General features: G+C 37.9%; 1 protein-coding gene across 1 annotated transcript in view; it reads right to left on the reverse strand.

The window, feature by feature from the left end:
- LOC137973807 (uncharacterized) overlaps positions 1-17,500 on the reverse strand; it is a 176,094-nt gene that overhangs the window by 36,812 nt on the left and 121,782 nt on the right. Inside the window, exons 6-13 of the mRNA XM_068820692.1 lie at positions 13,088-13,235; positions 12,477-12,818; positions 11,389-11,694; positions 9,036-9,338; positions 8,403-8,711; positions 6,009-6,311; positions 747-1,055; positions 17-134 (exon numbers count right to left, since the gene is read on the reverse strand). Of these exons, the coding sequence (XP_068676793.1) occupies positions 17-134; positions 747-1,055; positions 6,009-6,311; positions 8,403-8,711; positions 9,036-9,338; positions 11,389-11,694; positions 12,477-12,818; positions 13,088-13,235 (2,138 nt within the window). The remainder of the gene's footprint in view (positions 1-16; positions 135-746; positions 1,056-6,008; positions 6,312-8,402; positions 8,712-9,035; positions 9,339-11,388; positions 11,695-12,476; positions 12,819-13,087; positions 13,236-17,500) is intronic.

The following is a 17,500-nucleotide window of genomic DNA, read 5'->3' on the forward strand; positions in this document are numbered from 1 at the left end:
AGAAAAAAAAACATACCACTTTGCAGGACGCTTCTTCCTTCTCTTTTTATGGCAAGAAAAACCAATAAGAAGTAGAAAGCCAAGCAAAGATACACCGCCAACGGAAAAACCAAGAATGCTCGCCATGGACAAAACTGATATGAAAGAAACAGCATTACAGCTTCATTTTGTATTATTGCTGATAATCCTTGCTATCAGCAGTGCGATGTATTCACGAATGACACTTTGTTTGCTCCAAATAGCACCTTTACCCCAGCCAATGAGAAAGGAACACTAAAACAAAACAACTAATCAGACTTGTTTGTTTAAAGTAACAAATCAAATTGCAAGAAAATGAGATACAAAGAAAGCCATTGTGTGGCGAAGTTCATGTTTCGACTGTTTTTGATCTGACTTCAATTTCCTTTAAATGGAACATATTTTTCCTTCGTTACACCTTATTGTGCTTTTGACACAGGACGTCTAAATGTGTGCGATTTGAAATGGATGTAACAAAGTGGTAATTGAACTTTGTGTCGTCTGCAATTTTGAATTGAAATCATACTGTCTTGTGATTTTAAAGCAAATATTTCACAAGTCTAATTTCAGACCGAATTGCACTCCACCCAGTCAATTACCATTATAAATTACTACCGTACGGGTATACTTTTGGAAGAAAAAGAAAAATCATTGAACAAAAAAACGCAAAAAATTAACTCTAGGTCCTCGCCCTACGTCAATCCTTCGAAAAATTATGTAACTCTTACCAGCTTCCTTTGTTTTTACAACCTGAACAGAACTCGGTGGTCCATCACCAGCAGAAGTGTAGGCCAACACCTGCAATTCATATTCTGTGGATCCTTGCAATCCAGTAACAGTCTTTTTGTAAAGTGGAGCTTTGGAAACATCGATAAATTGAACATCTGGCTTGTCACCTGACCCTTTCTTATTAATAAACAACTTAAATCCTCGGATTATTCCATTTCTGGAGTCTTTGGGTGGCAGCCGCCAAGATGCTGTGACACTTGTAGAAGTGCTTGCAGTCACCATAAATCCACTGGGAGCACTTGAGGGAACTTAAAATAAATGAGCAAAAGAAATAAATGATTCCTTTTCATTAATTCTAAGAGTTATTACTTGTGTTACAGGGATAAGAAAAAGTGAAGAAAAACATACCTTTTTGAACATTGCAAATCACAAATTTTAATTCAATCAGTGTTACCAGTCCCGTGACTTACCACTGCTAAGGTCAAGCACTAAGTCAATGCAATATGGGCTCAATAAAAATTGTCATCATCATTATCATCATCATTTTTACTTTGTCACAATCACTCAGGCAATTAAGGACGGTGGCTACTAATTCAAAGGTATTTTTGCCCTGGTTTACGATCATGCAGTAAACGTAGATCTTAACAAGTGTTATTGAAATGCAAAAAGAAAATTGGGGATAACAACGCATTTTTGAAAGAAAATCGATGAATAGTATTTGTAAAAAGCTTTATTCAAAATACAAAGCAATTTATGACGTTATTTCTCAATATGAAGCTTAATCACCTCTCAAAAATGCATCATTACCCACAATTTTCTTATTGGATACCAAGAGTACTTACTAAGATCTAGTTTCCCCGGATAGTTTTAAACTGCACAAAAATATCCTGCATTACTAAGCATCATCGATAAGAAACCCGAGTATCTAGAGATGCGCAGAACGCATGTGCAATAACAATAGTAGGCACCGTCCTATGACGAAATTTGCATCTCTCCTAACTAAGCCATTTTAGGACATAAACATGTAGTCTGTACGAGAAGACGAATGTTGTTTACCATTTTCAAATATGCCTTTTTGTCCCAGAGATATTCAAGTTTTTAAAATATGCAAATGTCATGTGATGACATCCTAAATTCAACTGAATTTTCATAAAATATGATGAAGGACGATATCTCTTGATTCTTTGCAGTAAGATTCCAGTAGATGTGCTTCACAATATGAGCATACCAATTTTGTTACCATGGCAACATACTGGGTCCCAGACTAATCAAAAACATAAATCAAACAGCAGCTACAGTACAAACATAATAACTAGAAGCTCAAAAAAGCTTACACTGGGTTGCCTGTGGTACGTGTTACACAAAAACAGAAAGCACTGAATTGGGTGGTGTTGAGCTGCAGCGTTCCAGTTAATTTTTTCGAGTGGGGCGTGTTTAAGACCATTTGAGGGGTTACCCACATGTCGCGCCAGCAGAGGCCCTTCAGCCCACACGTTCACTCGTTTAATTATTTTGTAATGTCATGTCCCATTTTGAGGTCTTTTAGTTTCTTAAGTTTTGGTAATAAATTCAGTTTAAAGATAACAAAACCTGCTCTTGAGTAAAATTCACTCGTTTCTTCTTTAAATAAACAGTCTGCAAAAAAACTAGCTGCAAATTGCTCTGACGGAGGTTTTCCAGCATGTCTTGCAGTTGCACTAAGCAAACGTTTGTTGCACACACTAAGAAAGGACTGAAGGTGTTGTTTCCGCTTCATAATTCCTTTTCTTGTTAGTCTAATCTTATACCAGGACAAAACATTGTTTGGCTTTGCGTTTGCACCAGAAAAAGACAAGCCAAAAGACAGCTGCAGAAAAAAAATATCATAGTTTTTATAAACAACTCTGAATCGAATTTTCGTCGAAAGATTAATGACAATCGATCTTAAAAACACGAAAATTTCTGCAGTCTCTAACTTTTATAAATAAGAGGAATGTTTTGTCAAATGGAAGAAATTGATCACGTGCTAGGCAACCATAAAGGACACGTGATAACCTTGTGCCAACTGAATGAACCACGGGAAAGAATGTTAATCGTTTGTCGTTTAAACAACATACTTTTTAGCCAAGAAACTTCCGTCGTTGGTTTTTTAATTTTGTTGTAATATTTAACGGAATATTTAGATTTCATCTGTCGGGTCAGGAAGCCTTCTTTGTCGGGTTCCTGAGAAACGTATCTATTTTGACTTCTGGGTGAACTATTTACACAATCGAGAGGTTGAGTGGCCATGTAATTGAAAATCTAAGCATCTATGAGATACAAAAACAGACTTGCAAATTATCGCAAATCACAATGCTGCCAAGAACAAAAGCAGTAGAAATGGTTAAGTAAATAAGAAGTTTGTTATTATCTGAATGTTTTTGGGTTAGAGTAAAGGGATACATTGTCACGCAAATGATGTAAATTCATGACACTCAAAGTTCGCAGAAAGAGTGAGTTTCGTGTAAACAATCTTCGCACTAGCAAGTCGTAGCAATAAACTGTATTAACCAGGAAGTTAAAGGAATATTGTTGGCTTCCCAAATAAATTTTATCTTACACTACAATGACAAAATCATTTGTAAGAGAAATATAATTCCTGTCTCCTCGCTTATCACATTTCAAGGCACGCGAAATTTTTCTTCCTTCAAATACATTGTACTAGCAAAAATATTATTTCTCGTCAAGCGTTGCACCTTTTATGTTCAAATAACCGCTAAAAATAAAGATTTTTGAACGATATATCCGTAGATATTTTTCTTAATTTAATATTATCTGTCAAAATTTGCACAACACTCAAATCACAAAAAAAGCAACGCACGCAACAAATTTAGTCGCATTTACCTCTTCATTGAATTCTAATGCTTAACACAGGAAATTTTAGTTATTGTGAAAATCTTTCTATATTCGTTAGCAATCATCCTTTCAAATCGGCCGGGACGCGAATATTTTACGAGTTTTTTTCAATGGGTTGTCAACAGGCGAAGTGGATGTTATGCATAAAGGAGAAGGGCGGTCAAGTTGCACGTGTGACCCGTTATAAATATTTTTTCACAAAATGTTCCCGAATCGTCAAGTATCACCGCAGAAGACAAGAACATCATTTTAAAAGCTTATTCTACGCAAAAAGTAGGTTCTGGAGGTAATTTTGAGAGTGGAAATCAAGTTTACACCACATGGTATATTTATATTTAATTAAGTTAAAGGCCCACCTTCAACCGACAGGCTTTGCGTGCCGTAGAACAATTTTCATAGATGAAAATCCAGCCAAAGCTGAAATTTATCCAATCAGATCGCTGTGATAAGCAATGCCATATTTCCATAACAAAAAGAAACGGTCGAAAAGCCTGTCGGTTGAAGGTGGGCCTTTAACACAACAGAAAAACGCTTACCTTATTTTGACACGAAAATGCTTTACTATGCCCATAAAAACTATCCAGTTTAGCTCGCATATTACACAACATGATGAATTCATAAAGGCCACCTACAGCGAAATATTGTTTGAAACAAACAACATATTTGCTAAGAGGCAAACAACCCTTCCTATTTCATTACGTGCGTGAAGACAAGAAACTCAATCGCATCAAATTACACTTGGTGCAAAAAAATGCAACTAAATAAATTTCCCACTAGTGCTCAGCATCAAACCCTTTACTGAAGAAAAACCCGTTACTTGAATTATCAAGCAAAAATGGGCAACAAGCTTTCTTTCAAATAATTTTTGACTAACAAGAATTAGTGAAATTTCCAATTGTTGCGAGAATACTGTGCAGAATTGAGTACAAACAAATAAGCCAGACCACACAACCACAGATCCAAGTCTCTGTCTTTGTTAAACCCATAAGTCATAAGTGAATTTTCCATTTGATTTCAGTTTTGTAGAAAGCACAACACTTGTACAATATTAGAACTACAGCTCACTTTGATTACGGCTCGACGGGCGACAGATTGTTGTTGAAGTCCATTACTCGTCTCTTTTAAGATTCCAGATTTTTTTTAAAGCGCCTGTCTTGTTTAGTATCCAATTGACTTTCCATTATTGAGCTCCATAAGGGTATATTTTGTTTAAAGATCCACTAAAACGCCATTCGCGTTACATGATTTTGGACGCCATTGACGGTTAAGTTAATCATTCTACTGTGTCCATCAGAGAAATTTACGCATTTCCCACTACCCTCTCAATCCTAAGAAAATACGCGCAGAACAAATATCTCAATTAGCAGGGGAGTGACAGGCACGACTTTTACCGACACGGAAAAAAAATAATAAAACCAACAAATGAAACGCAGATTCCGATTGGGTTTGCCATACTGGCAACCCAGTAATAAGGCGCATTTTATAACTACAAACATTACAAACATAATGATAAAGCGCATTTTAAAATAATGATAAATATGTTTGTAGCCGCTGTTTGTTTTATGTTTTTGATTAAGTTGAAATGACCAAAGAGCAAGAATATTTATGGGTTCCAGACCTCCCTGACCATTGGCAGTCTATTTTGATATCTGCCAATGGTGCCTATAAAAATGTTAGGTTTAATCGGGTTGAAGGGGACTGGAAAGTTGCCATGGGAACCAATTTCTTTATGGTTGTAGGTGTGTTACGTGCAGAACTATTAGCCCACCAAGTTCCAATGGTCTCTGCTTTTTTGTATCCTTGATATTATATTGGGTTGAGTAAATGACGTCATCAGTCTGGTCCTTTGCATATTTTACACATTTTTAAACTTATATAGTTCGGGAACCAATACAGATATTTCCAAACAGTAAAAAGCGTTTTTAATGTTAAATTCTTTCCTGGTATTCTGCGACAAACCCAAAAATTCGAGGGGTAAAAACTTGATCATAGAAGCACTTTCAGGTCATATCACGTGTTGTCATTGTTTGTTTTAAATAGTCCACAAACTGTCCTAAAAAGTATGATTGACCTCAGGATAATTGCATCTTCTTGAAAGACATAGTAATGCAATTCCCATTGCTAAAATGTAACACTGGTATATTTTTGCAAGATGGAAAATACCACAGACATACTTAACTCAGAGTGTTCAGGTCTGTTTTCATGTTTCATTTCTATAATATTATTGTCCAGTATCTCACTGCTACACAATCCACAGGAGGACCTCAGTACGTGTGCAATAGATTTTTAGTTTGTAACCACATGCTTTCTCTGAATGGTACAAAGATTTCAAGACAGCCCAACTGTAACATAATCCTTGATGCTTTATACCAAAAACAATCACTTACCAGATCGCTTTGTTTTTACAAACTCAACAGAACTCTGTGGTCCATCACCAGCAGAAGTGTAGGCCAACACCTGCAAGTCATATCCTGTGGATCCTTGCAATCCAGTTACAATCTTTGTGTAAAGTGAAGCGTTGGAAACATTCACAAATTGAACATCTGGTTTGTCACATTTCCTATTAATAAACAACTTAAATCCTCGGATTATTCCATTTCTGGAGTCTTTGGGTGGCAGCCGCCAAGATGCTGTGACACTTGTAGAAGTGCTTGTATCCACCCTAAATCCACTGGGAGGCTTTGATGGAGCTGGAGCATAGCCAAGTCAAGAGATAAAAGAAAGAGATACAATCATGTAAATAAAATCGTTCCACACTAAAAGTATCGAATCTATATGCATTTATGCCTTTGAAATTTAATGCAACGTTTTTTTTATGGAACATTTTCCCTAGTCTAGAACTACCTAGCCTATATTGTTGGCCTTTTTTTGCCCCTAATAAACATGAAGACTCTACAGTTCAGATTTCAATGAGACATAAATGATGTGAAAGAAACAGCAATACAGTTTCATTTTGTATTATCGCTGGTAATCCTTGCTCTCAGCAGTGCGATTTATGCATGAATTCCACTTTGTTTGCTCTAAATCGCACCTTTTCCCCAGCCAACGAGAAAGGAACATTAAAACAAAACAACTAATCAGATTTCAAGGCTTGTTTAAAGTAACCAATCAAATTGCAAGAAAATGAGGTATAAAGAAAGCCAATGTTTAGCGAAGCTCATGTCTTTTATCTGACTTGAATTTCCTTCAATGAAACATATTTTTCCATTGTTATGCTTGACTGATCTTTTGAAACGAGGCCTAAAATGTTTGTTTTGCATAGCAAATGATACGTAAAGGTGTTTCTGGTTCGGCTTTTTTATGAACCAGCAACTGGATCAATAAACTATTTGTACTGACTGACATCCTGTATTTGAGCGACTTCTAAATGGATGTAATAAAAGTGGTAATTCAACTTCCTGTCTTGTGTAATTTTGGACTGAAATAATATTTTATTTGTTTTTCAAAAGTCTAATATTATTTCAGACCAACTTACACTCCACTCAGTCAATTACCGTTATAAATTACTACCGGTATACTATTGTAAGAAAAAGAAAAACATGGAAGAAAAAACGCAAAAAAATAACTCTAGGTTGTTGCCCTGAGTTGATCTTTCGAAAAGTAGGGGTGGCGAATGGTCCTTCGAAAACTCTGGGTCAGACCAAATTACACTCCACTCAGTCAACTACCGTTATAAATTACTACCGGTATACTATTGTAAGAAAAAGAAAAACATGGAAGAAAAAACGCAAAAAAATTAACTGTAGGTTGTTGCCCTGAGTTGATCTTTCGAAAAGTAGGGGTGGTGAATGGTCCTTCGAAAACTCTGGGTCTCGCAAAATTTTCATCGAATTTCACGGGTCTCACAGTTTCGTTTCTTAAGCGGTTTTGTGCGTCTCGCAGTCTCGTTTTTTATACGAAGGTGTCTCGGAGTCTCGATTTTTTGCAAGGCTTATAATCTCGAAGTCCCGGTTCCTTTGGTTTTTTTTTAATGGCATCTTTTCGTCACTTGATATTCATTAAAGGAACTTTCAATTTCCGAGAAAAAGTCAATCCTAACTTCTAAATTGTCTGAGTTCTAGGATATCATAACGTAGTGTTATAGTCGAATTTCCAGTTCCAGCTAGTACACAGAAGCTGGCCAAAATGGCTAAAAGGGGAATCAAGAAACCCGAGGCCGGGATTGAAGCTTCACTGATAGACTAATAGCGAATTGTCGGCACATTTATAAATACAAACATTTATAGAGTACTTACGTGATTCGTGCTTTCGCTTCCGATGAGAAGAAGCCTTTTTCCGCATTTCGGTTTCCTACACGGTTTTAATGCATGAACGTTTCCACCTCAACTGAGTTCGTACACAGGAGCATTCTCTTTGACCACTTCCAGACAACTGGAGTTGTAAGTGACAGTGCGTCAGTGAAAAAAATCAAAGGGAAACGACCAAGCGCAACCTCCTGACCGGAAATTAGGTTATGGCCAGGAAAATAATAGGGTTTATAGACTGTTGAGAGATTTTCAGATCTGATGTCTCGTACAAGGGTTTACAACAAAAGGCTCCTTTCTAAGACTTTTGTACAAGCTCATTCTTGCTCATTCTCATAGCTCTCAACCAAATCTGCGCTCGAGTTTTAAAGAGTCTAAACGTCTCACGCTTGCACTCAGACTGAACACTTTGAAGTCTCAATCTCGCAATCTAAAAAGTCAAAAGGTCTCGGGCTCGCAAAGAAAAACGATGATCTCGCCGTCTCGCGCAGTCTCGCATTTACCATTCGCCACCCCTAAAAGTTATGTAACACCTACCAGCTTCCTTCATTTTTACTGACTGAACAAAACTCTTTGGTCCATCACCAGCAGAAGTGTAGGCTAACACCTGGAATTCATATTCTGTAGATTCTTGCAATCCAGTAACAGTCTTTGTGTAAACTGAATTTTGGGAAACATCGATTAATTGAACATCTGGTTTGTCACCTGACTCTTTCCTCTTAATAAACAACTTAAATCCTGTGATTATTCCATTTCTGGAGTCTGCGGGTGGTAGCTGCCAAGATGCTGTGACACTTGAAGAAGTGCTCACATTCACTATAAATCCACTGGGAGGTTTTGATGGAGCTGGAACATAGCAAAATAATTTACGAGATAAAGGACAGACTGAGATAAATCAACACTATAAATAATGCATCATTCCGTGCAATTATGTGCTGAGGATCAATGGCTTTCACAGCATCAAGCAGCAAAAGCATCTTAATCAAGTGGTAAATCATCCAATCAACCACTTGCTAGTCAATCGATTGACCACAGCTAAGCACTGCATCGCTAATCAAATTAAGTTTAATTTTGCTGTGCAAAAGTGGACAAGATTTGGGGTACTAAATGGTGGAGGCACTGACTGAAGAGAGAACTCACAAAAACTCATCAATTAATGACACCACTTACCATCTTCCATTGTTGTTGCGAATTGAACAGAACTATTCGTTCCATCGCCAACCGAGGTGTAGGCCAACAATTGAAATTCATATTCTGTAAATTTCATCAACTCCCTGACAGTTTCTGCTCGAATGGAAGCACTGGAAATGTTAAGAAGTTTAGGTTGGTTATCAGAGTGTTTCTGTCTATAAAACAACTTGAATCCTGTAATGATTCCATTTCTGGAGTCAGCAGGTGGTAGCTGCCAAGATGCTGTGATACTTGTAGAACTGCTTGCGGTCACAATAAATCCACTGGGAGCATTTGAAGGAACTTTAAATTAATGAAGAAAAAACATTAAGTGATCGCTGTTCATTAAGTCGCATTACCTACATGTACATGTAGCTGCGTTATAATCAAGTCACGTAAAGCACTTAAGAACCGATTCTAGTCTGTGGTACATATAGTCATTGTTCAGAATTACTAAAAATAGATTCTACAGCTGTACATGTATGTTGTATTATACAGAAATAGTTTAGACGTGGAAAGATACGGAGCTTTAATAGGGTCATACAGTTATCTTGCTTGTGTGTGTTGGCAATCTGGTGCCATGTGAATTCAGTGAAAAGTAATAGATGAAAGGACGTCCCTTGAGACTGAGAGAAGTCGCTGTTTTAAAACAGAGGTTTATACTTCTTAGCCAGCTTAAAGTGCACTTTTGAAACAAAATATTTTTCAGTGACAACGGGTGGTCACGTAGCTCCCGAAATCTAAGAGGTTTTGAAAACTTTCCTCTCTTCAGTCACTTGACTTGCTACTAGCAGGGCCTGCTTTTTTACAGTTCATATTCATGGACTGGTTATGAAACCCTGAAAACTTGAAAAGTGAGTACAGTGCTGTCCCACTTCAGGTTAACCTGACCGTGACCATGTACCATATTTTGTCCTCGGTTCATGTTAGAGTTTTGAATAAATTAATCAAAACTTCTGATTGGTTGTCTGTTAGAAGAAGGGTGTGGTTTGGGCATGGTCAGGGCCAAAACAGAAAACAAGAGAGAAAACAAAGAAACATGTAGAGTTTCATAACCATCTTGATATCTTAACTACAATGGTCTTTGTAAGGAAAGGGAAAAGACATTGACTGAAGTCATTGCTTAACAGTGAGCACCGTGATGCATAAAGTAGGTGGCATTTAAACTTGCACGCAACGAAATGTTGGGGAAAAAAAAAAAAAACCACACTTGTGTTAAAATGCTAAAATACAAATTTTGGGAAAATCGAGCCTTTCATGTTTTTTTGTTTTGTTTTGTTTTCTTGTCTCCCATAGAATATCATTGGTGAAGAGTAATTGGGCGTACACTAGATTAATAAGGCGTAAACTTTGATTTTCAAACGTTTAGCTTTGTCGTGAAGTTTGGTAACCGACCGTTTGCAGTGTTTAACATTGTTTTTTGGGCGCGATAATACAGCATTATCAAATAGTGTTTAAAATATTATCCCTGGGCAGCTAGAGGTGTGGTGGTCAAGTGGTTAGGTGACGGGTTAAATTAATCAACATTGCAAGGTTTGAGTCCTACAGTTGTATGACCATATACTTGGGTTGTCTTTTAAAAAATATATGACCATCTCCCATAGTCTATATCAAGCTTTCAGTTATCTAAATTAATCTAAAAAGTAAATTCGGAGCAAATGTGGAATCAACGATAATTGTTAATTCAGAGGTGGAGAATGGGTTGCTCAACTAACTGGGATGATCTTTCCAGAAAATCATCACGGACAGGATAAACTTGAACTTGCAAATGACCAGCTCCCAGTTAGCTTGATAGCTCAGTTAATACAGCAAGTGTAGCTTAATATTAGGGTCATGGGTTCGAATCCAGTTCACTGAGCATGGAGGGTTTGTTTCAGGCTTCTAGTTACAAGTGACCAGCTCCCAGCTGGCTTGATAGCTCAGTTGGTAGAACAAGTGCAGTGCAATCGCATGGTCATGGGTTTGAATCCCATTCAAGCCTGGATTTTTTAGGCTTCCTTTTCATTGCTCAACTAACCGTAATGATCTTTCCTAATTTCATTTTATTCTATTCTGCAGTTCAAATATATATAGGTTCATACTTTCCATAAAATGGTTTTCTTTTGTACCCAAAAGTTTAGGGGAAAAGTGATGACTGGAACATTCCAGTGGTACATACAAGTACATGAAACAGGTGCACATGTAATGTAATGTAATAAGCCACGAAAAAAAATAAAGACGATATAATCTGCAGCCTTAAAACAAAGACTTTCGTTCTTTACCTATACATTAATTTAAATGGGTGACAGGCTGACTTACCTAACTTAAAGGGAGCCTTGTTTTAACAAAAGTTAAATCGAACAATATCACTTACTATCTTCCTTTGTTCTTGCGAATTCAACAGAACTGTTTATTCCATCACCAGCGGAGGTAAAAGCCAACACATGAAATCCATATCGTGTAAATTTAGCCAATCCGGTGACATTTTTTGAGTACATCGTGACGTTGGAAACAGAAATGTTTTCTAGTCTGTTAATATCGGAGCCTTCTTTCCTGATGAATATCTTAAATCCTCTAATGGTTCCATGTCTGGAGTCGGGGGAAGGAAGCTGCCAGGACGCTATGATAGCCGTAGATGTGTTAGCAGTCACTGTAAAATTGCTAGGAGCTTTTGATGGGACTGAAAGATTTTAAATGCAGCAAAGACAAGAAATCAGAAATGAACCTTGCCCATGGAGTGAAATGTGATTCAACCATTCTTAATTGAAAAGCAACTTTCTTCCTTTCTTTCCAATAAAGGAGATTAATTTGATGAAGGAAGTGACATTTTAAATGAAGAATGATGGCTTATCAGGAACAAAAAAGAATCTTAAATAAATGAATAAATCAATCAATAAGTAAAAACACCATGGCAATCCACATTTGCAAATATGTCAATTTCTTTCAACTGCATTTGACTACTTTCTCCAAGACCACATGGAACAATTGGAGATAGAAAATCTATAAGAAAGGGTCAGCTGTGTCTATGGCCATAGACATGGCCGGGCTGCCATGCCAGAGGTCGTGAGTTCGACTCTGGCAGGACCAACACTCAGGCTCTCTAAATAACTGAGGAGAAAGTGTTGCCTTTGTAATTACATCCCTAAAATGGTTAGACTTTCAAGTCTTCTCGGATAAGGACGATAAGCCTGAGGTCCCGTCTCACAAACAACTTCCGTGTTCATTAGTTCCCTGTGGGACGTTAAAGAACCCACACACTATTCGAGAAGAGTAGGGGATGAAGTTCCCGGTTTTCTGGCTGTCCTCGGTGTGTATCTGGGTGGGTGGGTATAGCAGGTCCACATCAGCTGAATAGCTGCCAAAACTTCAACCTGCTTAAACAAATAAAATAACAATAACAACAACAATGACAATGCCCCCAATTGACTATACTAAGCCTGAAAAACTGATAGAGTCCCTTACCATCTTCCCATGTCCTTGCAATCCTCAAGGAACTCTTTTGTCCACACCCCACCGAACTGAAGACGCACACTTTAAATTCATATTCTGTGAACTTTTCAAGCCCCGTGACAACCGTGGAGAAAACCAACCAACCACTGATAATTGAAACGTTTTTTGTATCAACCCAAGCTGCATCTTTGATAGTTTGTATTTCAAATAGGTTGGAGCCTTCCTTTTGGTATAGAAGTTTAAAGGATATCAAGTTTCTTTCGTTGTAGTAACGTTTTGACAGCTCCCAAAAGACAGCGACACTAGTCGACGACTGTGCAGTCACATTGACAAGAACAGGTGCTTTAACAGGAACTGGCATTGAGAAAAAGGTATTAGTGAATACAGAACAAAACTGCACAAGTCTAGAAACACCATTACTTTATTCAAATGTACCAATTTAATTCTCTCTTGATAAGTACGTAACTCGACTTACAATACTAACAGCGGGCTGTTAAACACTTTTCCGGAACATATATGAAGAAAGAGTTCAAATAGAGTTCATTACTTTTCTTCTACTTTTGTCTTTTCTAAATGATAAGATGGAGTTGTTAAAATGCATAGAAAATAAGTTCATCAGTTACCTAGAGATCTAAGTATTCCATACAGCTCAACTCTCATCGCCTTATGACCAGAAAAGTCAGTTGGCTGAAAGCGGATGAAGCTCGCTATGATAACCTCCTCAAGATTATGCTTGACAATGTCATTTCGCCCAGTATTTCCATAAAAGACCTGCAAAAGAAATAAGAATTTATGCTGACAATTATGGTGACGATGATACAGATGATGACAGTAGCCTCAATATAAGCTGAAAACAGATGCCTTTGTTTGGTAAGACAAATTCACGGTGTTAATGTTTACTTTCAAATTGAAAAGTTTAATGTCAACTGTCTCAATATCAGAAACCATGGCTTTTTTAAGGACAGTGCCCACTACTTCAAAGGTATTTTTTCCGAGTTTATGAATGTGCGGGAGAAGAAAACCTTTACAAGTGTTATTGAAATCCAAAAAGAAAATTGGGAGTAACCACACATTTTTCAAAGTTAATTAATCAACAATAGCTGTAAAATACAAAGCAATGTATAGTGCTCTTTTCCAAATTGAAGCTCCAAACAATGGATGGTTATCCTTAATTTGCCTTTTGCATACCAAGAGCACTTCCTGAGTTCTGCTTTCTCCTCGTAGTTTTAAAGCACTCAAAAATATTCATTGTATTAGTAAGCACCACCGCTGGGAACTCCGAGTATTTCGAAATGTGCAGAACGTATGGTCAATGACAACTGTAGGCACTGTCCTTAAATGGACTCTAAAATCATGCCGTCCATTTGTGTTATCACCCTCTCCCTCAGCAAAACGACGAAACAAAAACGTGAGAGGCCGCCTAAGAAAAATAAACAGGTAAAAGAAATAAGACCGATGCTGATCAAGTTCCACTAGAAAACCAACTTAAAGAGAATTCACTCAGCTGCCAGCAGATCTTCCTCCAAGATCAACTCCAAACAGAATGAACAAAGGAGTGAAATAATGAACTTTGTAGTGTCAAAGCCAAACTAAATTAACTTTCAACTCTCAAAAAAAAGTATTTCCAAAACGTGAAAATAAAACGTACAATAGATGCATTGTATTCCGGTGTTTTTTCTTTTACCAGTAATAGTAACTCCACACGCGCACACTCACAGCATTGCAATGGAAACTAAAATGGCAAAATAATAATGACCAGCTCCCAGTTGGATTGATAACTCAGTTGCTTGAGCAAGTGCAGTGAAATCGCATGGCCATGGGTTCAAATCCCATTCAAGCCTAGATATTTTAGGCTTCCTTTCCTTTGCTCAACTAACCGTAACTTGATCTTTCCAAATTTAATTTTTTTTATCCTAGAGCTGAAATATATAAGGGTTCATACTCCCGCTAACCTGCCCACTGGACAACCTCGTTCCCAGGGTCTCTCCAGCGAGGAGAGACCCTGGTAGGGTCTGGTCACGTGCTTCCTTGACACTTGAAAACACTAGGGAGGGGTCCTTTCTAAACAAGGAATTTGTCGCGTTGAGCTCTGTCGAATTCAAAGAGAGGCTAATAGCTTCGCGCTGCGACTCCGCCATTACCCGCGATGGTTTACAGTAGCCTTCAGGCTGCAATTTCGCATAGTATTTATTGTAACGTTAATCTAAAAGTTAAACAAGTTATCTGCCTCCAGGCAATTTACCATGGCCGTGATGTTGTCGCCGTGTTACCCACTGGATATCGAAATTCGGTTATATTTCATCTTCTTCCTTCTTATTCCTCGACAAAATCAACTATGAACGTGGAGCAGCAGCTCATCCCGTAGTAGTCTCAGTATAGACAAAATTCTTACTAAGCCGCCCCTCCCTTCATTGGATAAATTGTCATCTCCCAGATTCTGGCAGACACGTGACCAGACCCTACCAGGGTCTCTCCTCGCTCGCCCCAGGCGTTAAGATGAGAGACCCTGGGAACGAGGTTGCCCACTGGAAACGTTTCATTGACAACAGGTTTTCAATGTGGACCACAGGGGAAAACAAAATCAACCTTTTTGGTGAATTCTCGAACAATTATTTCCCTCCAACAATCAAATAGGCCATTTCCGAGTTCATGTCTACCTCCTCTTCAAGGCGAGTCTCAGTGCGAAGTTTTTGTTATGAAAATTAGGTTTCATTCATATGTAAAGTAGAACTAATTACCATCACAAAAACTTCGCACTTAGACTCGCTTTGAAGAGGAGGCAGACATGAACTCGGAAATGGCCTATTTACTCGCGAATAAAGAACAACAAGCTACGTACATGTAGACTTGTCAAAGCAAAGAGTGAGTTAGACTGACTTTAGAAATTATACTCTGTCTGAGAAATACCAGAAAGAAGGTTAATATCAAAATTATAAAAAAATACGACATCCAAGAAAATAGCGACAACATAAGAGAAACTCGAAAAGTAATAAGCAGTATGTTAGGTCGTAAGGCAATTATAATTAACGAGATTTCCAGTGGGGGTCGATCATATACTGATAAAAAAAGACATAATGGTTAAAATGAATCTACATGTACATTTCGGTATGCTCAGGCAGAAATTGGATAAGAACATTCCATACACAGGTGCCCCATGCGAGAAAAATTCGTAAGTAAGAGGGCATCTACAGGCCTCGAAAACGAGTTATATGACAGTCGGTTCGAGACAAAACATTTCTGGCGTTTTGAAGCAGCAAAAATAATAAAGATATGTTTAAAATAGCATTTCAGCAGCTGTTTGACAATTTTAATGTGAATTTCCGTAAAAAGGAAGACTTTCTTACTTCTATTCCATGTATTCTTATTCCAGAATACAGTCACTTAAACGCACCCTTAGTATATGCGATAAACCTATTGAAAGGAAAGCTATCATAAAGTTGCTCACCGTACACACTGATGAATTTAGACTGTCATAGGATAATCACATATTGCACATCGTACTGACCTAACGGCCAAAAATGGCTTGTGTATGCTTTGAAATACTCATCCATATTCAATAGTCGTTTTTACTAATCGGATGAATTTCTCAAGACACGTGAGTAAGTTGTTATACGTGTACCTGGTAATTCACCCAACAAACCTGAAAGCCTGGTGAGGGATTTCAACGTGGCCCCAAGGATTTCAAAATAGCGGGGTAAATAGACGAACAATGGAATGCAAAATGAAGAATTATATAATACCACGAGTGACATTATGTAATGCCTCATGTTTATTAACATATGCATTTCATGACTACTTTCTTCGCTGTTCCTTGATATCTGCCACTCGGAGAAAACCTTAAACGACCACCTTGTTGTGGTCCTGGTAACCTTTGCAATGCAGTCATCCAAGTCTTTTTTCTCTTGTTCTTCCACCGTCTTTGGCCGCCTAATTTAACTGTCGTTTTTGAGGCATGTTGTCGTCGGTTCAAGAGCCCCCAAAGTGATATGTCCAGAAATGCACACAACAACAAAAATGGCAAAAAAAAGAAAATAATGGCGAATTTGGCAAATATGGCGAAAATGACAATTTTGCCACAATCGCCAACGAGGAAAAAAAACAAAAAGCAGTGAAGGGGGCCCATAAAAGTTGGCGAAAGCGGCGAACAAAAATTAATGAAAGAAGAATTCGATCTCCAGTGCTGTTTCAAACGTTTGACCTCAAATTAGAAAAGTTCATTTCTTGGATTTTAATGATTTTAGAAAATTAACAACCAGCATGAAGAACAAGGGAAAGAGGAATTTGGCAAAAAAGGGAGATATGGCAACGGGATGTGGCTCCAAATAACAAAGTCATGGCAAGGTTGTCATTTGTGACTGCGGTGAAACAATTTAATTACTGACATTTATAACTGCCTCGTACTCTGACAATTCATGTAAGAATGACTTCACCGACGGGTACTAAGAATTTCAAAGCAGTTATGTGAATCTTACCAACGTCCGCTTGCAAGGAATTAGATTCAATAAGCCACACACAAAATATGTCCTTGTCGTATGATCCATTACTTGAAAGTAAGCATTGCGTGAAGATGCATGTCGTGCCTGTGAATTTAATAGTAGCTTTTCACGAATAATGCCATCAGTCGAAATTGAAATCCTTTTATCATAACTGTAGAAGAATGTCGACACCCAGTAGAACAGAAGTTGCAAAATTAAAATTCTCCACAAGACGATAAACATCTCCTGAATTGTGATCTGCCGGAAAGACCGAAGTGTTCTTTTGGTACCTTTTTGTAGCCTGCGTTGCAGCCGGATGCGTCACGAAATCCCGACCTGCGTTGCAGCTGGATGCGTCACGAAACCCTGATACCGGCGGTTTTGTCTGTCTGTGACGCAGGCTATCTTTTAGACGCTATCTTATGAAATTGACATATACGTCGTGTAAGGTCACTGTAGTGTAGCTGCTAACTGAGCCCCAAGTCTCCTCATTCGTCGTCTGAGTGAGATGGTACTGCTGAGAGTGAATCACTGATGTAGTCATGACAAGAACTACACAGT

This window comes from Montipora foliosa, chromosome 10 (genome assembly GCF_036669935.1).
Source record: "Montipora foliosa isolate CH-2021 chromosome 10, ASM3666993v2, whole genome shotgun sequence".
Taxonomy (NCBI): Eukaryota; Metazoa; Cnidaria; class Anthozoa; order Scleractinia; family Acroporidae; genus Montipora; species Montipora foliosa.